Below are 23,862 nucleotides of genomic sequence, written 5' to 3'. Positions count from 1 at the left end.
CTTAGACTCAAGGACACTTGTTTGAGGACCCTTCCATTTTTAATGTCATCTTAAGAGTTAGTTAAGGAATGTGTCTGTGACTTAGAGATTTGGTGGAATTTGTAACATGTCCTCCTTAGGAGAACCTGAGATTTTAGAGCAACAGATGTTGTAGTAAATTTGGAACTTTCCATATGGCAGCCCACTCCAGTATTCTTGCCTGGAAAATTCCATGGACAGAGGAGCCTGGCGGGCTATTGTTCATGGGGTCACGAAGAGTCAGACAGGACTGAGCGATTGAGGACACTATGTTTTTAAGAGGGAAACTGGGTCTCTACTCTGATAATGATACAGTTGGGAAAAGACTAACTCAGCCTTTGCAGGTACTTATGCCCTATGATTTATCTGGGTTAATTTATGTAAAATAAGGAAGTAATGGAATTAAATACATAATCTCTGCATATCATTTAGACTTACAGTATTTTATTTCTAAGCTTCCCCAAATTTGTCCTTTTCTGTCTCTTGTAAAGATGCTTAAGAGAGCAAAACTTCTAAAGGTCAGAAGAAGGGGAAGGGGCAAGGCTGTGTGTCATGGACCCTGGCTGTCCTTGGTAGGCAGGTTACAGCCTCTCTAAGGTTTGGTAAACTGGGAATGAGCATTGCTGTAAAAGATTAACCATAGACAGGCAGTCTGCTCTTTCTCTCTTAAAGAGAATAAGCAACACCAGATCTAAGGCCTGGGGGGAGAACCCTTTTGAGTAGAGCAGACTCTTCTCCATTTTCACCCGAGGATTGAGCTTCCTGGCTCAGCCTCCTCATCAGAGCACAGCTTGATTGCCGAAGGAGATGTGAAAACTGTGGGGCACTTGGTTTGGATTGGTTAGGGACTGTGCCCTCTAAATCACACTATTTTATATATTTGAGAAATGAGAAAGATGGAGGCTTCTTGCTTAAGACCAGGGCCTGCTGCTCCACAGCTTCCGGTGCAGAAGGAGTTGTTGTCTCTCAGATAGCACAAACCCGCGGTGGGAGAAGGGGCCTCAGCCCGACCTTTGGAAAACAGAGGGAAGTTAAGCGTGGACATACAGACAGAGGCTCTGACTCACCGCTGGGTGTTGGGGGTCCCACGGAAATCACTCCTTTCTTCCTGCCTCACTGGAAGTGGTCATCATCCAGACATGTCAGGATGTTCCAGGTAAGAGAGAAGTTAAGAACATCCCTAGAGTGTGCACTGTGGGCTCAAAGAGGTTTGGGTTCTAAGACAGTCACTGCTAGGAAGCAGTTTGGGAAACATCAGAAAGAGAAGTTGCCTGAGATCTGAAGTAGGCCTGTGATGGTGACTGGCTAGGATACCTTTTCATGAACATGAATGCTCCAACCACACATGAAAAGAGGAGACACAGAAGTAATGGAAGGCTTGAGACAATAGTAAGGGTAGTCGTCTGGGGACTTGCACCTAGCAGAGAGTGAATTAGAGCAGCAGTTCCACACACGGGGTCTAAGGCTGTTAGGGGTTCCTGGCATAGTAATGGAGAAATATGAGCTAACTTCAATATTATGAAAAGCATAAATGAATCACCCATTTACCCTCAACAAGGCCTTACAGGCTATCAAAACAATGGACTCTGCTTTTGTCTATAATTGAATTGGTTTGCTGATGAGAAGCTCTGCTTGACGACTAATGTTACTTTGTTTTGTTTTTCTTCCCAACGTGATGGGTGAACTGATGGTGTCAGTAGGTAGTCACAACTGACCTGAAGTCAGATTATCCAAGATGTGATTAATCTTTGACTCAAGGCGTAGAGTGACAGCCACAGTTAAATACTCCACAGTCTGTGGTGGCAGAATGGTTGGGGATCACTTTTGTAAAAGGAGCTGTGACCTTCAGTTTCCCATCCTGAGTTCTTACACCGTGCACAATGAACTCATTCTTGGTCTTTGAAGGAAAGTGAAAGCAGAACAATTACCAATTATAATCAGTTGTCTACTTTGGAGACCATGCCCTGAAAATCTTGCGTGTGGTTGTTCCTCATAGCCTGTATGGGCTACTTAAGACTCCTTTCAGGAACAGGCTCTTCTGTCCTGTCTCCTGCTGTCCTGAAGCTCCAGTAACTTTGGCCATTTGATGCAAAGAGCTGACTCACTGGAAAAGACCCTGATGATGGGAAAGATTGAAGGCAGGAAGAGTAGGGGGTGACAGGAGATGAGATGGTTGGATGGCATCACCGACTCAGTGGACATGAGTTTAAGCAAACTCTGGGAGATGATGCAGGACAGGGAAGCCTGGAGTGCAGCAGTCCATGGGGTCGCAGAGAGTTGGACATGACTTGGCAACTAGACAGCAACCACCACCTGCTGTCCTAACTAATTAGTGGAATACCAAGAGCTAGGGTTAAGCGCAATGCTTGGGCAGTTAGAGAAAGAGGTAAAATAGCAAGAAAAAGAAAGAATGAAAAGAAAAGAAAGAAAGAAAGTAGCAAAGGAATGGGCCCAGTGAGCCATGTCTTTAGACCAAGGCTGGGAAGCGCACCTCAGATATGGTTGGCTGCCAGTGATGTTCCAAGGGATCTGGACTCTGGTCCTCAGCTAGTTCTGCTGTTTAGACCGTGGCTTCTCAATCCTGTATCTTCACAGCCCTTGGTCTGCAGGAACACCAGGGCAACCCACCATTTCTAGCAGGAAGGAGAAAATGACAGCTGAGTTACTCTTAGTGTGGTGAACCCATGACACATTTGATCATGGTTGCCAAGAGAGTTCTGAACCATATCAACCACTGTTGTCAAACTTGGGAGGTAGATTGGGCTAAGTCCAGAATTGGAATCTTTGTTGTCTGTCCATTCAGTTGACTGATGGTTTCCAAACTCTGGTGACAGTTTCTGTTTCCTGGAGTACTTGAGGGAAGGGAAAATGTTTTTGCGTACTTCTTTGTGAGTCTGTCTGCATGCCTTGGGCATATCCTCTCCCACCTCGGCCCTTCTTGTGTCCTTGTAGAGGGTCTCCGCATCCTTCATTCTCTTCTTTCCTTTGTCCTTCCCAGAGCCAAGCCATGCGAATCGTCCGGACGGTGGGGCAGGCCTTCGAGGTCTGCCACAAGCTGAGCCTGCAGCACACACAGCAGAATGCTGACGGCCAGGAGGACGGGGAGAGTGAGAGGAACAGCAGCAGCTCAGGAGGCCCAGGTAGGCACGGCCGCTGCCGTGGACGCGGACGGACAGGCAGGCAGATACACAGTGTGGGTGGAGGGTCGTCCCCCAAGCCCAGAGCAGCCACTTCACCTGGAACACATTTGCTCTGTTTCTCTCTAGATTCTGTTTTCTTTAAAGAATGTGTGTTACTTTTATAAATTAGAAAATTATTATAAATTTTTATAAAATTAGAAGATTTATAAAATTAGAAATTTTATAATTTCTATAAAATTAGAAAATTACTTTTATAAAATTAGAAAATTAGAAAAATCAGAAAATTAAAGATGTTTAAACTATCAAAGAAGCATTTAAACTGGATATCAGAAAACACATTTTAACGGCAGAGCTGCTTATAGTACCAAATCAGACCCTGAAGAAAATTTTCATACAAAATCACCTTCATAAAACAAATAAGATAATTTTCATTTATCTAAGTAGTTTTTTTTTTTTTTCTATTTCTAAATTCTGTAGTTCTCTAAACCCTCAGGGTAGACATTATTCTAGTATCTCCGGTCTCCATGTCTCATTAAAAGTCAGGAACAAGATGAAGCTGTCCTTCATCATCTCTCTAACATTAAATGTGGGAGCAAGAAGTATAAGTATTAGGTAAAAAGTTAATATTGTTTATATTTTTATGTGGGAAGCCCATGAAAATAAATTGAAAGCTATTAGAAATAAGAGAATTTAGAGGTAAGGTCCAGTAAATACATATAGATAGCTGTCGTTTCTTGTTCCAATATCAACCAATTGGAAGTCAAAGTGGAAGAAAATATCCACTGAAATAACTTTTTTATCTTTAAAAACTTTTTTATCTTTAAAAAAGATTAAATGCCTGAATAATCATAATAAAATATATACGTTTATATGAAGAAAATAAAATAGTTGGAAAGTTCTTGATTAGGAAATCTCAGCATCATACAAATGTTAATTCTCCTTATGTTAATCTATAAATTTAAAATAACAATACAAATTTTTATCAGCAAAGTAGGCACCTTGGTAAAAACTATAGGCTACAGATAAAAAGAATGCTCAGAGGAAAATCAAAGGTTTAATTATTTATAGTGATAGATGATCAGTCATGAAAATCAAATTAATTAAGCATTCAATTCAAGAAATTAGAAAATGGCAAAAGAAGTCTCCCATTGCAAAGGGCAGTTTTGCTAAGTGATGAAGGGTAGAGATTTTCAGTTTCCATTCAAGTTGCACTGGTCACTAGCTGTGTGATTTTGGGCAAATTCCATAAACTCTCTGTGCCTTGGTTTCCTCTTCTGGAAAAAGTAGGAATAGCAGTAGTATCTTCCTCATAGAGTTACTGTGTTGATTGGATAAGCAGATATATTTAAAATGCCAAATCTGGTACTTGGCACATGGTAAACACCAAATACATGTTATCTATCACTATTTTTAAAAATGGGAAAAATCTAGAATAGGATAAATCCCAGAAAAGATGAATGATGACAGAGGAATGACTTTCCAGTCACTCCTGGAAAGTATGTTTCTTCCACAAAAACATACTGTAACGCTGTAAAACTGCACTGATGCATTAGTAAGTGTCTGCGTGGATTGGAATAGAAAGCCCAGAGATAAACGCAGACACACATGTTGACATAGTGTGTGGTAGAAACCCTATGGAGAAAAATATGGAAATCATTAAATTTAAAATTTCACATGCTCTGACCCCCAAATCACCCTCAAATTCTCTTCTAAGAATTCCTCTTAAGGGTACACCCATACATATGTAAAATGATACATACATAAAGTTATAAAAATTGGAACTAGCAGGAGGGGATTTTATAATAATTTATGGTTACAAGTAATGGAGTATTGCAGAACCTCTAAAAAGGATGAATTGGTTCTCTGTGAACTGATAAAAAATCATCTCCAAGATATTTTGCTGAGTTTTTAAAAAATAAAAAACAAGATGTAGAACTGTGAATACAATTATATTGTATAAAAATATATACATGTAAATATGTGCTTTCATATATGCCCACTATGCATAGAACATCTCCAGAATTAGTAGCTGTGGTTCATTCTGGAAAAAGGAACTAAGTGCCTATACTGGGAGGAAGATTTTACTTTTCATTATTGCAGACCTATAGCTGGCCATATTGCTCAGAGAACAAAAACTGATCTGCTCACTTCTGAACTGGAGGATTTGCCCTCGGAGCTGCTAGCAGGAGTAGATTGATGCCTTTACATTATTAACTCTTCTTTGGCAATGCCCTGCTCCCTTGGTGGTGGAGCGTCATGGCTACACCTCAAAGGCTTTTGAACCCACAATACAACTGGCAGCCAGGATGCACATATACAAAGATATTCTAACCGAAAAGTAAAGGGCATTGTCTCTGGTGAAGCCACTTATTCCTTGAGTGAAAGAGGTTGGACGCAGAGAAGTTATCTAGAGGTTGAGTGTTTGAACTTTGTTCTTCTCACACAACTGTCTGAGGAGCTTGAGCTAGCCTCTAAGTACCTAATCAGAACCGACTTCTCGGCCATTTGCTAAAGAGGGCAGGATGGCGTGGTTTGGCCTTTTGAAGAGAAAAGCGTTTCATGTGGACTACTCTAAGAGCTAGGTTGTCTTCCCTTCCTGCTGTGGGAGCTCCTCTTTCCTTCCCCCTCCAGACCCTGCAGGGCTCTTTTGGGTGGGGGTAGCTTGATATGATTTCCTGTGATACCAGGAAGGATTCTCTTTGGGGAATGAATAGAGGCTCCAACAGGGACCCCTTCCTATCATTTTTTCTTTCTCATCTTCCCCCTACTCCGCAAGCGCCTCCCTCCCATTTTCAGTACTATTCCAACTGTCAGCGTTTGCTGCATTTACCTCCAGGCAGTCATTCTAGTCAATCTTCACTATCCTGTCTTCTGGGAAGGCTGCCTTCCAGCTCCCACTGTCCCATTCCCTTTCCTGCCCCTTCCCAAAAATTTAAACACGTCTTCCCTCTAGGTTTCTATGTTCTTTTCACCCTTGGCTGGTGCTGCTACCATCAGCATTTAGCCCACTGTCTACCCGATACACAGTGCCATCTATCTTCAGTAGAGGACAAGTTCTAGGGTGGGGGGACGGGGGAAAGGACTATTCCTCACACAATACATACTTGTTGAATAAAGTGATGGCCGTGGTCAATGATTGTGGCAAAGGATGTGTCTCATCTTAGTCATTGTCAGCAGCATTTATTCAGTGTTTACTCTGTGCCAAAATGAATATGAAGATTGAGTAGAAATTTCAGCAGGGAGTGACTTCTTAACAGTCTGCTTGATGAAGAAGGATGACCTTGAATGGCAGGAGTAGGTAGTGTGTTTTTATGTGTGTGTGTTTGTGTGTGTTCAGTCAGTCATGTCCAACTCTTTGCAACCCTATGGACTATAACCCGCCAGGCTCCTCTGTCCGTGACATTTTCCCAGAAAGAATTCTGGAGTGGGTTGACATTTTCTCCTTCAAGGAATCTTCCTCACCCAGGGATCGAACCTGCATCTCCTGCATCCCCTGTATTGGCAGGGGGGTTCTTTACCACTGAGCCACCTGGAAAGTCTGGGAGTAGGTGGAATTGAGGTCATATGGCCTAGAGGGGGCAACAAGAAGGCTGGAGAGAGTGCTGAAGGTGATGAGTGACGGTGCTTGAGGCTGCAGGTAGAGACCAGCATGGTAACACTCTTCTGGCTGTGACAGATGGTCGGCGTTGAGATATTGGGCCCATCAGCTACATGTCCCTCTCCTTTTATGACCTTTTTGGTGGTTTTTTTTTTTTTTTAATTACAGTAGTATACATGAGACTTCAGCTACTTGGCGTCTTCTGTATACCATTCTCCTAAGAAGAATGTAACTGACGTTCTACATGTGGAAACATCTAGGTTCATTTTAGGAAAACCTGTCAGGCTGTTAAGATGTGGAAGCACTGAGAGTGTCTCTTTAAGAAGGTTGAGCATGGCTTGAATGTGACACTTTGTGTATCATACATCCCTGCAGAGAAAGGGAAGTAATGGGGCCCTGCCCAACCTGTGTAAGTGAGAATCTGGCCTGTGGAGTGATGTAAATTGTCTTAGGGAGATACACACACATGTACTAATTTTAAGGAATTGGCTCACCTGATTACAGAGGTGTGGCGAGTCCAAAATCTGTAGGGTGGGCTCCAGGCTGAAAACCCAGAAAAGAGTTGCAGTTCAAATCTTAAAGTGGTCTGCTGGCACAATTCCCTCTTCTTCCAAGGAGGTCTGTCTGTGTTTTGTTAAGACTTTCAACTGATTGGATGAAGCCCAGCTATATTATGGAGGGTAATCTGCTTTATTCAATCTATTGATTTAAATGTTTACTCTTATATGAAAAATACCTTCACCACAATATCTAGAATAGTGTTTGGTCAAGTATCGACACCATGGCTCCACCAAATTTGCCCACAAAATTAACTATCACAGAAATGAAAAGGCCGTGTGGTGTGACAGATGGAGTGCTGGACCCTCAGACTAGAGAAGCAGCGGAGAGCTTGGGTTCTGGCACTTTTCAGATGAATTCTAGGCTTGAATGCTAGCTCTTTGAATGTGTTCAGCTCTTTGTGACCACATGGACTGCAGCACTCCAACCTTCCCTGTCCATCACCAACTCCTGGATCTTGCTCAAACTCATGTCCATCCAGTCGGTGATACCATCCAGCCATCTCATCCTCTGTTGTCCCCTTCTCCTTCTGCCTTCAATCTTTCCTAACATCAGGTCTTTTCTAATGAGTCAGTTCTTCGCATTAGGTGGCCAAAGTATTGGAGCTTCAACTTCAGCATCAGTCCTTCCAATGAATATTCAGGACTGATTTCCTTTAGGATTGATTAGTTTGACCTCCTTGCAGTCCAAGAGACTGTCAAGGGTCTTCTCCAACACCACAGTTCAAAAGCATCAATTCTTCGGCACTCAGCTTTCTTTATGGTCCAACTCTCACATTCATATGACTACTGGAAAAACCATAGCTTTCACTATATGGACCTTTGTCAATAAAGTAATGTCTCTGATTTTTACTATGCTGTCTAGGATCGTCATAGCTTTTCTTTCAAGGAGCACACATGTTTGAATTTCATGGCTGCAGTCACTATCTGCAGTGAATTTGCAGCCCGAAAAAATAGTCTGTCACTGTTTCCATTGTTTCCCCATCGATTGGCCATGAAGTGATGGGACAGAATGCCATGATCTTCATTTTTTGAATGTTGAGTTTTAAGCCAGCTTTTTTTCACTCTCCTCTTTCAGTTTCATCAAGAAGTTCTTTAGTTCCTCTTCACTTTCTGCCATAAGGGTGGTGTCGTCTGCATATCTGAGGTTACTGATATTTCTCCTAGCAATCTTGATTCTGACTTCTGCTTCATCCAGCCTGGCATTTTGCATGATGTACTCTGCATATAAGTAAAATAAGCAGGGTGACAATATACAGCCTTGACGTACTCCTTTCCCAATTTGGAACCAGTCTGTTGTTCCATGTCCAGCTCTAACTGTTGCTTCTTGACCTGCATGCAGATTTCTCACAAGGCAGGTAAGGTGGTCTGGTATTCCCAGCTCTTGAAGAATTTTCCACAGTTTGTCATGATCTACACAGTCAAAGGCTTTGGCGTAGTCAATAAAGCAAAAGTAGATGTTTTTCTAGAACTCTCTTTTTTGATGATCCAAAGGATGTTGGCAATTTGATCTCTGGTTCCTCTACCTGTTCTAAATCCAGCTTGAACATCTGGAAGTTCACGGTTCACATACTGTTGAAGCCTAGCTTGGAGAATTTGAGCATTACTTTGCTAGCATGTGAGATGAGTGTAGTTGCATGGTAGTTTGAACATTCTTTGACATTGCCTTTCTTTGGGATTGGAATGAAAACTGACCTTTTCCAGTCCTGTGGCCACTGCTGAGTTTTCCAAATTTGCTGGCATATTGAGTGCAAGCACTTTCACAGCATCTTCTTTTAGGATTTGAAATAGCTCAACTGGAATCCCATCACCTCCACTAGCTTTGTTCATGGTGATGCTTTCTAAGGCCCACTTGACTTCACATTCCAGGATGCCTGGCTCCATGTGAGTGATCACACCATCGTGCTTATCTAGATCATTAAGATCTTTTTTGTACAGTTCTTCTGTGTATTCTTGCCACCTCTTCTTAGTATCTTCTGCTTCTGAAGGTCCATACCATTTCTGTCCTTTATTGAGCCCATCTTTGCATGAAATGTTCCCTCGGTATCTCTAATTTTCTTGAAGAGATCTCTAGTCTTTCCCATTCTATTATTTTCCTCTATTTCTTCATATTGATCACTGAGGAGGGCTTTCTTATCTCTCCTTGCTATTCTTTGGAACTCTGCATTCAAATGGGTATATCTTTTCTTTTCTCCTTTGCCTTTAGCTTCTCTTGTCAGCTATATTTGTAAGGCCTCCTCAGACAACCATATTGCCTTTTTACATTTCTTTTTCTTGGGGATGGTCTTGATCCCTGCCTCCTGTACAGTGTCATGAACCTCCGTCCATAATTCTTCTGATAGGCACTCTATCTATCAGATCTAATGACTTGAATCTATTTGTCACTTCCACTGTATAATCATAAGTGATTTGATTTAGGTCGTACCTGAATGGTCTAGTGGTTTTCCCTACTTTCTTCAATTTAAGTCTGAATTTTGCAATAAGGAGTTCATGATCTTAGCTGGGTGGTCCTTGGCAAACTTTCTAGCCTTCCTAGATCTTTCTTACCTGCTAGCTAGGTGTTGGGAGATAATGCAGGTAAATCAGCATCGTTCCTAGCATATAGAACACTCTAAATACATGTTAGCCATTGTCTAGTTCTCCAGTTCAGTATCTCAACTCCATGACCTCATGTATGCTGTGAGGACAGTGGACAAGATCTCTGAAGTCCCATGATCTTATGAGAGAGCACATTAGATGAATCATCAGGTACACGGTGTTTGTGGTGTGGTGCCATGGCCAGGATGTGGAACCACCTTTGAGTATCAGTGTTTGGAATTCTACGGATCTGGAATGGGAAACGTTTTCTTATCAAGCCCCGAAGTCACTTCCTCTTTGCAGCCCCACTTGCTTCCTCACTGTTTATAAACCACTAGGAACACATTCCTTTTTACCGTAAATGCTTTTTCCGTAAATGATTCCCCCAGAAGCATTTATTGACTCCATTAGGATTTTTCTCTGTAATGGGGCACCTTGAAGCTTCAGAGTGGAACTGTGGATTGCAGGTTTTCTTTTCCTTTTAAGGAGAGCCTTGCTTCCACATTAGAGAGCTTTCATTTAATTCGGTGTTTATCTTTCCAGTAGAGCTGCCCCAGGCAGGCCCTTTGTTGTGCAGAGGAAACTTGTTTACTCTGGAGGAATCCGAGTGTGTGGAGGCTTTGCTGTCTTCTTTGATGTCTTGTGGGGCCCTTCCCCTTCTGGGCTTTTCAGCAGCGCCTCTAATGAAGGTCCTCACTTTCATTGTGTGTGCTGCTGCTCTCTCTCTCTCTCTCTGTCTGCTTTTCTTTCCTCCCGCATTCCCACCATTCCCTGCCCTGGGGGAGATCTGTCCTTTGTATCCTTTGGCAGCAGCTGCCCTTGGCCATCCCCCCGGGGCTCAGAGCCAGGTGGGGCCTCTGCCCCTCTTCTGCTTGCCTTGCCTTGCCCTGTGCAGTTTCTCTGACTCCCGGACAGGTTTCCTGGGAGAGATCCTGTTCCCCTGAAGGCATCTCTCTTCCCACGTTGGCAGACAGTCCAACGTGGGGAAGGGCTTGGAGCCCTTTGGAGATCAGAGCCTCTTAAAACAGGACTCATGTCATCTGGACAGGGACCGGTGGGTCCAGAGCATTTCCTGTGTCCCTGTTACACCTTCCGGATCGGGCACCCTGACCTCCTGGCACTTCCAGGCTCCACCACACCTGCCCTTCCGTCGCAGCAGGCCACCGTCGCCTGATGCTCTTTGTCCTTGGTTTCAGCTCCCCTCCTTCATTCAGTGGGTATTTATTAGTTTCCCCAGATGCAAGGCTTGATTCTGGGAACTGGGAATGCTGTGAAGAAGACAAGGCTCCTGCTGGTGAGGAGCTCACATTGGAAGTTGGGGTGGAGGGTCAAACAGATGACACATGAGGCCTTTTTAGGGGATGTCAGTGCAATGAAGAAGATAAAGCAGAGTGGCTGAGCCTACAGGTGGAAGCAGTGAGCTGTTGGGAGGCAAGGTGGTGCAGTGGTTAAAAGCACCACGCTTAAAGCCAGATTGGCAGGCTTTGAGCCTTAGCTTCGGTCTTACTAGCTGCGTGCCTCAGTTTTTTAAATCTGTCTAATGGGAATAACAATAGTGCCTAGCTTTCAGGGTGGTTATAAGGATAAGTAAGTTAATAACACATGTACATCCCTGAAACTAGTGCCTGGAACACAGTAAGCACTATTTGAGTCTAAGTTATTAATATTACAATTTTGAGGCAAAAAGTGACCATTTCGAGCTCTTTTGGACTGAGCTGATAATCTTTTGTTCTTTTTTCCCAACCATTTTGTTTTGAGGCATAACTGACATGTAAAAGCTTCTGTGTTAACCCAACATTACCTGTCCGTTTTAGCCCTGTGACACTGGTTCATACATGTCTGTGGTTCCTAGACTTGGCCCCAGGCTGCTTTGCCCTCAGCCTTCCTGCTTTCCCTTTGTCCCCTCAGCTTCCATCTTAGGGTTCAGTGTCCTTCTCCTGTCCCAGATGAACCCTTTCACCTGCCTCTGACTTCTCCTCATCTTGCCTCTTCCTAAACCCTGAGCCATCAGCTCTCTCTCCTGAATCATCACCTGAATCTTTCACTGTGCTTTCTTCTCCACTGCAGATAGATAAGGTCAAGTCTTTTCCATCTTAAAAACAAAGCAAAAATCACACCTTTCTTGTCCCTGCATCTCCCTCTGTCGTTGCTCAGTGGTATCCGACTCCTTGTGACCCCATGGACTGTAGCCTACGAGGCTCCTCTATCCATGGGATTTTCCAGGCAAAAGTACTGGAGTGGGTTGCCATTTCCTTCTCCAGGGGATCTTCCCGACCCAGGGATCGAACCCAGGTCTCCTGCATTGCAGGCAGACACTTTACCCTCTAAGCCACCAGGGAAGCCTCCAGGTCACTGAAGGGCCAGCTAATTGGCAAATTGAACCAGCCTTTCTCTGCAGTGTGCATCACGGGGAATGAATCACTCCCCTTCTCTAGTTCTAGGGCACCCCACCTCCACTCCTGTCACTCTTTCCTTCTTTCTCTGCTAGATGCTTTCCAGGATCCCTTTTTTTCACCTGCCCCTTAGGTGAAATCCCCAGGGGATTTCTCCTGGGATTAGTCCTAGGTGCTTTTTTTTTTTTTTCACTTCCCATGGTTTTAACTTACATTTATCTCTAGGCCAGAACTTTTCTTGAACTCTCCACTTATGGATAGTGGGTATCTCCAGTTAGCTGTTACAAACTTTCCCAATTTCATTCTCTTATCCATAATCCTTCTTTTCTGGAATGTTCTGTACAGGATGCCAGTCTCAGTCACTTAAATCAGAATTGTAAAACTCATTCTACATGTATTCCTGTCTCCTCCCTGCCTCTCCTCCTCCATTTCCTCTTTCCCTCCCTGTTCCCTGCCCATAGACGCTTACTTTCCAAGTCCTGTGATTTCTGCCCCCTGAAGATATTCCAGGTTTGTCTCCTTGGCTCTTTGTTATCACCACCTCTTTAGCTTTAGCCCTCATATTTCTCACCTAGAGCACTGATTTCTATCTTGTCCCTTATAGATCTACCCTCTACATCATCCCTCGGGTAGAATTTGAAAGAATGAAAATCTTTCGGTATCATGTGCCTGCTTTTCTTCCTTCAAGATAAGATCCTGACTCTTCTCAGTCAGGTCCCTTCCTACAGAGTCATTTGCAGTGCCTCCACCACACTGTGGATTTCTCTACATCTGTATCTTTGCCCCTGTCTTGCCCTCTGCCTAGAGTGCCTCCCGTGGCCTCCCCTCCACCCTGCCCACTTCTCACTGGGGTCTCCTACATTGCAAGCAGATTCTTTACCAACTGAGCTATCGGGGAAGCCGCGATACACTGACAGTCACACCCAATAATAATATCCCTCCATCTAGCTTGTTCTTTCTCTCTGCCCTAGCTTTATCCCCTTGGTTCTAACAGATCTGTTACTGAACAGGCATTAGGAGATACTGCAGGTTCAGTTTCAGACCACGACAATAAAGTGAATATCATAATAAAGTGAGTAGCACAAAATTTTTGGTTTTCCAGTGCACATTAAAGTTATCTTTATACTATAGGCTTTCCTGATAGCTCAGTTGGTAAAGAATCCATCTGCAGTGCAGGAGACCTCAGTTTGATTCCTGGGTCGGGAAGATCCACCTGAGAAGGGATAGGCTACCCTCTTCAGTATTCTTGCCCTTCCCTTGTGACTCAGCTGGTAAAGAATACGCCTGCAATGAGGGAGACCTGGATTTGATCCCTGGCTTGGGAAGATCCCCTGAAGGGAAAGGCAACCCACTCCAGTATTCTGGCCTGGAGAATTCTGTGGACTATTGTCCATGGGTCACAAAGAGTTGGATACAACTGAGTGACTTTCACTTTGACTTTACATTATACTATAGTTTGTTAAGTGTGAAATAGTATTATATCTAAAAAAGTAATTGAATATACTTTAATTTAAAAATAGCTCATTACTAAAATGCTATCACCTGAGCAAACTATAATCTTTCTGCTGGTAGAGAGTCTTGCCTCAATGCTGATGGTTGCTCACTGATTAAGGTGGTGGTTGCTGAAGATTGGAGAGCTGAGGCAATTTCTTAATAAGGCAGCCATGAAGATTGCCACATTGGTTGTTTCTCCTTTCACAAATGATTTCTCTGTAGCACGCAATGCCATTTTAATAGTGTTTTACCTCTGCCTTACAAAATTGAACTCAGGCCTCTCAAACCCTGCCACTGCTTTATCAACTAAGTTTATGTAATATTCCAAATCCCTTGTTGTCATTTCAACAGTCTTTGCACATCTTTACCAGAAGTAGATTCCATCTCAAGAAACCATTCTCTTTGGTCATCCATGAGAAGCAATTCCTCATCTGTTCAGGTTTATCATGGGAAAACAGCCACACCTTCAGACTCCCCTTCTTATGCTAGTTTCCTTGCTATTTCCACCATATCTGCAGTTATTTCCTCCACTGAAGTTTTGAACACCTCAAATTCATCCATGATGTTGGAATCAACTTCTTCCAAACTCCTGTTCATGGAGACATTTTGGCCTCTTCACATGAATCAGAATGTTCTTAATGGCATCTGGAATGGTGAATCCTTTCCAGAAGGCCTTCAATTTATTTTGCCCAGATTCATCAGAAGAATTGCTATTTGTGGAAGCTATAGCATTATGAAATATATTTCCTAAATAATAAGACCCGAAAGTTGAAATTACTCCTTGATCCATGGGCTGCAGAATGAATGTTGCACTAGCAAGCATGAAAACTTTAATCTCATTATACATCTCCATCAGAGCTCTTAGGTGACTAGTTGCATTGTCAATAAGTAGTAATAATTTGAAAGGAATCTTTTTTAAGCAGTAGGTCTCAACAGTGGGCTTAAAATATCAAATAATCATGTTGTCAGCAGATGTGCTGTTATCTAGGCTTTGTTCTTCCATTTGTAGGGCAGAGGCAGAGTAGATGTAGCATAATTCTTAAAGGCCCTAGGATTTTCAGAATGGTAAATAAACATTGGCTTCAACTTGAAGTCACCAGCTACATTAGCTCCTAACAAGAGTCAGCCTGTCCTTTGAAGTTTTGAAGTCTGGCATTGACTTAGCCTCTCTAGCTATGAAAGTCCTGAATGGCAGCATCTTTCCAGTGTAAGGCTCTTTCCACTATGTGGAAAACCTGTTATTTAGTGTAGGCACCTTCATTAGTGATCTTAGCTAGATCTTTTGGATAACTTGCTGCAGCTCTTATAGCAGCACTTTTTTGTACTTTTTTTTTTTTTTATAGTTATGTCTTCTTTCCTTAAACCTCATGAACCAAGCTCTGCTAGCTTCAAACTTTTCTTCTGCAGCTTTCTAACTTTTCTCAGGCTTTATAGAATGTAAGAGAGTTAGGGCTTTGCTCTGATTTAGGCATTCACAGCTTGGCTCACTGTTGCAATAAGCCTTGCTTTTGACCTGTTTTGGCTGTCAACATGCCTTCCTCAGTTAGCTTAATCCTGTGTAGCTTTAGATTTAAAAGTGAGAGACTTGTGACTCTTCCTTTCCTTTGAATACTTAGAGGCCAGTGTAGGTTATTACCTGGCCTAGTTTCAACATTGTTGTATCTTAGCGAACAGGGAGGCCCAAGAAAAAAGAAAGAGATGGGCACAGTGGTGGTGGAGAGGAGCAGGGGGCAAAAATGGCAGCAAGTGAAGCAGTCAGGTACATACTGCTATATTTAAAGCAGATAACCAGTAAGGACCAGTAGGCACAGGGAAGTCTGCCCAGTGTTATGTGGCAGGCTGGATGGGAGGGGAATTCGGGGGAGCATGGGTACATGTGTATGTTGTCTGAGTCCCTTTGCTGTCCACCTGGAAAATACTTTCAGTCTGAATATTCTATAATACTATATCACATTTGTAACAAAAACAACAACACATTTGTTAAGTTTCCTGTCTTACATGGGTACAATTAACGCTGCCCCAAAATAATTACAATAGTAACACTGAAGGTTATACAGAGTGAAGTAAATCAGAAAAACAAATACCATATACTAATGCATATATATGGAATCCAGAAAAATGGTTCTGATGAACCTATTTGCAGGGCAGAAATAAGAACACAGACATAGAGAATGGACTTGTGGTCACAGTAGGTAAAGGAGAGGGTGGGACAAATGTAGAGAGCAGCATTGAAATACGTACATTACCATATGGAAAATGGACAGCTAGTGGGAAGGTCTCTCTATAACACGGGGAGTTCAGCCTGGTGCTCCGTGACGACCTAGAGGGGTGAGATGTGGGGAGCGGGGTGGGAGGGAGGCTCCAGAGAGAGGAGGATATGTGTATACTCACGGCAGATTCACCTTGTTGTGCAGCAGAAACCAGCACAACATTGTAAAACAATTATCCTCCAACTAAAAATTTAAAACAAATTTTAAAAGATCACTGATCACAGATCATAACAGATAATGAATAGCAACTAATAACAGTGAAAAAGTTTGAAATATTGTGAGAATTACCAAAACATGACACAGAGGCACAGAGAAAGCAAATGCTGTTGGAAAAATGGTGCAGATTTGCCAGAAACCTTCAGTTTGTAAAAATGAAGTATCTGTGAAGTGTAATGAAATAGGTATGCATGAACTCTACCCATCAGCTGTATTAAAGCTGTAAGAATCCAGATGTGATCATCAGAGGGCCCTCTGAGTGGCAGAAATCATCTCAGAAAGCAGCCCATAGTTGGTGATCCAGTTACATCCGGGTTGGTTTGGAAACTCTACTAGTACAAAGAGAATGTCTGAGAAGTTTGTTTCTTGATGACTTCCCCTGAAGCAGAACTAGAATCTGGAGATTTTTCGGTCCCCTGTGAGTTTCTGGCGTGCAGGTCTCCAGACCCTCTGCAGGGTGCTGCTTCCTTCTCTACGGTCAGTCCCCTGCATACGAATGCATTCTGGTCTGAGTGTGTGTTTGTAATCCAACAAAGGTAGTCTAGGTACCCAGCTAATACAATCAGCTATATAGTACTGCACTGTAAAAGATTTACAATACTTTTCACACAAATAATACATAAAAGACAAACACACAAAAAACCATTTTTCATCATATGGCACAGTACCTTGAAAAGTACAGTAGTACCAGCCACATCACTGCTGCTTTTATACTTCCTTCTGTATATTCAGGCTTAAAATAAAGATACCATACTCTGTATAGTACTGTCCAGTAAAGTACACAGAAGCACAACCACTAATAGAGGATGTGCTCATGTGGCAGTGTATACCAGCCACGTGAGCTAACTTACATGATTGGACAGGTGAATGCTCATTTGCATCTTTGAAAGTTTGCAACTTGAAGGTCTGCATGTAGGGAACTTACTGTATTAGGATTTCCAGGGCTGAGGGGCAGCCTCCCTGTATAGCCCACTTCCCTGTTTTGTACCCTGTGATAACACTGTTTCTTTTGTAAGTATTTACTAAACACCTTCTCTGTGCCAGATCCATGGGAAATGTGAATGAAACACACCCTTGGCCTCAAGATCAGAAAGACACAGTTGATATTGCTTTTGCTAATTAAGAGCACTTGACAGATGGATGCCCTGTGCTGTGGAAGCCAGTCTCTCCTGATGGCTGATGGAAAGCTCTCCTCGAATGCAGCCCCATTTCACCGTGTCTGTTCCTCTAGGGGCGAGGAGAACCAGATGCACAGTTTCCAGCACTATCTACCTACTGAGAAATAGACACTAGTTATCCATCAGTCCTCCCTGTCACAGGGTAAACCTCCTGATTGTCAAGAAGGTCACTTCTGGGTGCAGGAGGTGGTAAAAAGCAGTCTGCTCTCTATACTCCTGCTGGCTGGTTAACAAGTAGAAGAACTGCCCTACTGGGCCATGGTCCAGGGTCCTCCTTTCTGTTACATGCCATCGCAACACCCAACAGTCATCTCCCAGCTCCAAGAGCAGCCAGAAGGAAAACCAAGCACACTGTTTGCTTCTGAAATACTAGGCTATGGGAAAAGAATTTTTAAGAGTAGATAGGCTACCCACTTCAGTATTTTGGGGCTTCCTTTGTGGCTCAGCTGATAAAAGAATCTGCCTGCAATATGGGAGACCTGGTTTCAACCCCTGGGTTGGGAAGATCCCCTGGAGATGGGAAAGGCTACCCACTCCACTGTTCTGGTCTGGAGAATTCCATGGACTGTATAGTCCATGGGCTCGAAAAGAGTCAAGACACGACTGAGCGACTTTCACTTTCATATGTATATGCATCAATGACTCACTTTGATGTACAGCAGAAACTAACACAACATTTTAAATCAACTGTATTCCAGTAAGGGCCTCCCTCATGGCTCAGTGGTAAAGAATCTGCCTGCAATGCAGGAGACATCAGAGATGCAATTTTGATCCCTGGGTCGAGAAGATCCCCTGGAGTAGGAGATGGCAATACTCCAGTATTCTGGCTGGGAAAATCCCGTGGACAGAGGAGCCTGGCAGGCTACAGCCCATAGGGTTGCAGAGTCAGAGGTGACTGAGCACACACACAAACACACATACGCCAATGAAAATTTTAAAGAATAAAATGATTTTCGAATGTTAAATAAATACAAATATACACACATACCAGGCTTGCTTCCCCAGATGACTCATGGATTTGCATGGGAAGACTTGTTAGAACTATTTGTACTACGAGGCAGACCCTCAAATGATCAAAGCCTGGCTCTCTGAGTTGGCTTGAGGTTTAGGGAATCAACTCTTCATACTTCCTACTTACATTACTCTGTGCAGTTTTACAGTTGGTGCTTAGTCTCTGAAAGTGTTTAAGTTTTATTTGAAGACAGTTAGTGATGAACCTAGTCCTGAATGTAGAGGAAAAGGTATTTCCTGGGAAATGCCTGAGAATCGCCAGTTGTTTCTACAGAGTCCAAGAAAGAAAGAAGAGCAGAGAATGAAGAAAAATAAGAAACAGGAGGACTTTCACACATTTGCTGAGCATGTGATCAAAGACATGGTCAGTGTGTTCAGTGGGACACAGACAAAGCATGACAAACCAGCCTCCTCTCTCTCCTGTGCCGCTGCCGCTGGCTCCAGGCCCGTCCCTGGCTTCTGTTCTTGAAAGAGGATGGTCAGAGACAGGGCCTGAGAATCGCAGACAGATGCTGTGTGGGTTGGGGCCTCAAATCTCCTCATTTCCACCCCCTCCCGCCAGGCCTGCAACCCTCCCACCCGTCTAACTCAGCCACCATGTAGAGTTGAAGGAACTGGGCCCAGGGAGTGAGGTGACTTACCCCTTTCCTGACAGCCTGATAGGAGTGTGGCGGAGGAAACCCCTACCTCTCTGGATGCCCCATTCAAGGTTATTCAAATGGTAAAGAATCTACCTGCAATGCAGGAAACCTGGGCTCAATCCCGGGGTCTGGAAGATGCCCTGGAGGAGGAAATGGCTAACCACTCCCATGTTCTTGCCTGGAGAATTTCATGGGAAGAGAAGCCTGGTGGGCTTCAGCCCTTGGGGTCACACAGAGTCAGACACAATTGCTTCACATGCATGCTTCAATACAAAATAAAATTTTCTAAAAATACACCAAGAATAACAAGATAGCAGAGTAGAAGGACGTGCACTCATCTTCTCCCGCAAGAACTCCAAAATTACATCTTGCTGCTGAACAACCTTTGACAGGAGAATGTTGGATCCCACCAAAAAAAGATACGCCATGTCCAAGGGCAAGGAGAAGCCCCAGCAAGTCGGAGGGGCAAAATCACGTTTAACTCAAACCCCATACCTGTCAGAGATGCTCAGAGGGCTCAAGCAAACCTCATGCGCACCAGGGCCCAGAGACCCCACAGAGACCGAGCCAGAGCTGTGTCTGGGTGTCTCCTGAGGAGGTACGGGTCAGCAGGGGGCTGCCGCAGGGGCAGGTACTGGGCGCAGCAGACCTGGGTGTGGCATAAGCCCTCTTGGAGGAGGTCACCATTAACCCCACCATAGAGCCACCAGAACTTATGCAGGACTGGGAAACAGACTCTTGGAGGGCACAGACAGAACCTTGTGCACCAGGACCCAGGAGAAAGGAGCAGTGACCCCATAAGAGACTGACCCACACTTGCCCGTGAGTGTCCAGGAGTCTCTGGCGGAGGCATGGGTTGGCCGTGGCCTGCTGCAGGGTCAGAGGCACTGAGTGTAGTAGCCCATGCATAGGACCTTTTGAAGGAGGTCACCATTATCTTCATTACCTCCACCATAGTTTGGCCCCAGGTAAATAACAGGGAGGGAACACAGCCTCGCCCATCAACAGAAAATTGGATTAAAGATTTACTGAGCATGGCCCTGCCCATCAGAACAAGACCCAGTTTCCCCCTCAGTCAGTCTCTCCCATCAGGAAGCTTTCTATCTCTTATCCTTCTCCATCAGAGGGCAGACAGAATGAAAACCACAATCATAGAAAACTAACCAAACTGATCACATGGATCACAGCCTTGACTAACTCAATGAAACTATGAGCCAGGATGTGTAGGGGCATCCAAGACAGATGGGTCATGGTGGAGAGTTGTGACAAAACGTGGTCCACTGGAGAAGAGAATGGCAAACCACTTCAGTATTCTTGCCTTGAGAACCCCATGAACAGTATGAAAAGGTGAAAAGATAGGGCACTGAAAGATGAACTCCCCAGGTCAGTAGGTGCCCAATATGCTATTGAAGATCAGTGGAGAAATAACTCCAGAAAGAATGAAGAGATGGAGCCAAAGCAAAAAACAACACCCAGTTGTAGATGTGACTGGTGGTGGAAGTAAAGTCCGATGCTATAAAGAGCAATATTGCATAGGAACCTGGGATGTTAGGTCCATGAATCAAGGTAAATTGGAAGTGGCAGAACAGGAGATGGCAAGAGTGAACACTGACATTTTAGGAATTAGCAAACTAAGATGGACTGGAATGGGTGAATTTACCTTGGATGACCATTATTATATCTACTACTGTGGGCAAGAATCCCTTAGAAGAAATGGAGTAGCCATCATAGTCATCAAAAGAGTACGAAATGCAGTACTTGGATGCAGTCTCAAAAAGAACAGAATGATCTCTGTTGATTTCCAAGGCAAACCATTCAATATCACGGTAATCCAAGTCTATGCCCCAACCAGTAATGCTGAAGGAGCTGGAGTTGAATGGTTCTATGAAGACCTACAAGACCTTCTAAAACTAACACCCAAAAAAGATGTCCTTTTTATTATAGGGGACTGGAATGCCAATGGAATGACAGGAAGTCAAGAAATACCTGGACAACAGGCAAATTTGACCTTGGAGTACAGAATGAAGCAGGGCAGAGGCTAATAGAGTTTTGCCAAGAGAACACACTGGTCATAGCAAACACCCTCTTCCAACAACACAAGAGAAGACTCTACACATGGATATCACCAGATGGTCAATACTGAAAGCAGACTGATTATATTCTTTGCAGCCAAAGATGGAGAAACTCTATAAAGTCAGCAAAAACAAGACCGGGAGCTGACTGTGCTCAGATCATAAACTTCTTATTGCCAAATTCATACTTAAATTGAAGAAAGTAGGGAAAACCACCAGACCATTCAGATTTGACCTAACTCAAATTCCTTACAATTATACAGTGGAAGTGAGAAATAGATTCAAGGGATTAGATCTGATAGACAGAGTGCCTGATTCTATGGATGGAGGTTCGTGACATTGTACAGGAGACAGCGATCAAGACCATTGCCAAGAAAAAGAAATGCAAAAAGGCAAAATCGTTGCTGAGGAGGCCTTACAAATAGCTGAGAATAGAGAGTTAAAGGTAAAGGAGAAAAGGAAAGATATTCCCATCTGAATGCAGAGTTCCAAAGAAAAGCAAGGAGAGATAAGAAAGCCTTCCTCAGTGATCAAGACAAAGAAATAGAGAGAAACAGTAGAATGGGAAGGACTAGAGATTTCTTCAAGACAATTAGAGCTACCACGGGAACTTTTCATGCAAAGATGGGGACAATAAAAACAGAAATGGTATGGACCTAACAGAAGCAGAAGAAACTAAGAAAAAGTGGCAAGAACTCACAGAAGAACTGAACAAAAAAAGATATTAATGACCCAGATAACCACAATGGTGTGATCACTCACATGGAGCCAGGCATCCTGGAATGTGAAGTCATGTGGCCCTTAGGAAGCATCACTATGAACAAAGCTAGTGGAGGTGATGGAATTCCAGTTGAGCTATTTCAAATCCTAAAAGAAGATGCTGTGAAAGTGCTTACACTTAATATGCCAGGAAATTTGGAAAACTCAGCAGTGGCCACAGGACTGGAAAAAGTCAGTTTTCATTCCAATCCCAAAGAAAGGCAATGTCAAGGAATGTTCAGACTACCACACAATTGCCCTCATCTCACACGCTAGCAAAGTGATGCTCATAATTCTCCAAGCCAGGCTTTAACAGTACATGAACCAAGAACTTCCAGATGTTCAGGCTGGATTTAGAAAAGGCAGAGGAACCAGAGATCAAATTGCTAACATCCATTGGATCATTGAAAAAGCAGGAGAGTTCCAGAAAAACATCTACTTCTGCTTGATTGACTATGCTAAAGCCTTTGACTGTGTGGATCACAACAAACTGTGGAAAATTCTGAAAAAGATGGGAATACCAGACCACCTGACCTGCCTCTTGACAAACCTATATGCAGCTCAGGAAGTAACAGTTAGAACTGGACATGGAACAAGACTGGTTCCAAATTGGGAAAGGAGTATGTCAAGGCTGCATATTTTCACCCTGTTTATTTAACTTATATGCAGAGTATATCATGCAAAATGCCAGGCTGGATGAAGAACAAGCTGGAATCAAGATTGCCGGGATAAATATCAATAACCTCAGATATGGAGATGATACCACCATTATGGCAGAAAGTGAAGAGGAACTAAAGAGCCTCTTCATGAAAGTGAAAGATGAGAGTGAAAAAGTTGGCTTAAAACTCAACATTCAGAAAACTAAGATCATGGCTTCCGGTCCAGTCACTTCATGGCAAATAGATGGGGAGACAGTGATAGACTTAATTTTGGGGAGCTCCAAAATCACTGCAGATGGTGATTGCAGCCATGAAATTAAAAGATGTATGCTCCTTGAAAGAAAAGCTATGATCAACCTAGACAGCGTATTTAAAAGCAGAGACATTACTCTGCCAACAAAGGTTCGTCTAGTCAAAGCTATGGTTTTTCCAGTAGTCAGGTATGGATGTGAGAATTGGACTATAAAGGAAACTGAGCTCCGAAGAATTGATACTTATAAACTGTGGTTTTGGAGATGACTCTCGAGAGTCCTTTGGGGCTGCAAGAAGATCCAACCAGTCCATCCTAAAGGAAATCAGTCCTGAATATTCATTGGAAGGACTCATACTGAAGCTGAAACTCCATTACTCTGGCCACCTGATGCAAACAACTGACTCACTGTAAAAGACCCTGATGGTGGGAAAGATTGAAGGCAGGAGGAGAAGGAGACGACAGAAGATGAGATTTTTATATGGCATCACCGACTTGATGGACATAAGTTTGAGTAAGCTCTGGGAGTTGGTGATGGACAGGGAAGCCTGGTGTGCTGCAGTCCATGGGGTCGCAAAGAATTGGATAGGACTGAGTGACTGAACTGAAAACTACACGTATCTATTTATGTAATTTTTTTCCTGCTAAAACCTTTGGGGGCATCCCTGGTGGCTCAGTGGTAAAGAATCTACCTGCCAGTACAAGAGACACCAGTTCAATTCCTGGATCAGGAAGATCCCCTGGAGTAGAAAGTGGCAACCCACTCCAGTATTCTTGTGTGGGAAATCCCATGGACAGAGGAGTCTGGTGGGCTACAGTCCACGGGGTTGCAAAGAATCAGACACAACTGAAAGAGTACTTTTTTCCCTAGTCTGTTTCCACTCCTGAGTTTGAGTGAGGTCGAGGTGGCTGTCATCCTTTTCTTGCAGGTTCCCCACACCCTGTCAGTGAAAACATCACACCAGCGTGACAAAGCAGTCATGTCCAGTCTTGAGGAAGTGTTGTCTTTGTTTCTGAACTATGAGAAGA

At 43.5% G+C, this 23,862-nt stretch overlaps 1 protein-coding gene across 3 annotated transcripts in view; it reads left to right on the top strand.

Moving 5' to 3' along the window:
* The window catches only part of LOC136176466 (carboxyl-terminal PDZ ligand of neuronal nitric oxide synthase protein-like), a 341,331-nt gene that overhangs the window by 287,597 nt on the left and 29,872 nt on the right, over positions 1-23,862 (top strand). For all 3 annotated transcript variants that reach the window (XM_065946705.1, XM_065946696.1, XM_065946715.1), the window contains one exon: positions 3,017-3,158. In XM_065946705.1, the coding sequence (XP_065802777.1) occupies positions 3,017-3,158 (142 nt within the window). The remainder of the gene's footprint in view (positions 1-3,016; positions 3,159-23,862) is intronic.

This window comes from Muntiacus reevesi, chromosome 1 (genome assembly GCF_963930625.1).
Source record: "Muntiacus reevesi chromosome 1, mMunRee1.1, whole genome shotgun sequence".
NCBI classification, from domain to species: Eukaryota; Metazoa; Chordata; class Mammalia; order Artiodactyla; family Cervidae; genus Muntiacus; species Muntiacus reevesi.
The sequence above is the reverse complement of the archived record's forward strand: the minus strand, read 5'-3'. Positions and strand labels throughout refer to the sequence as shown.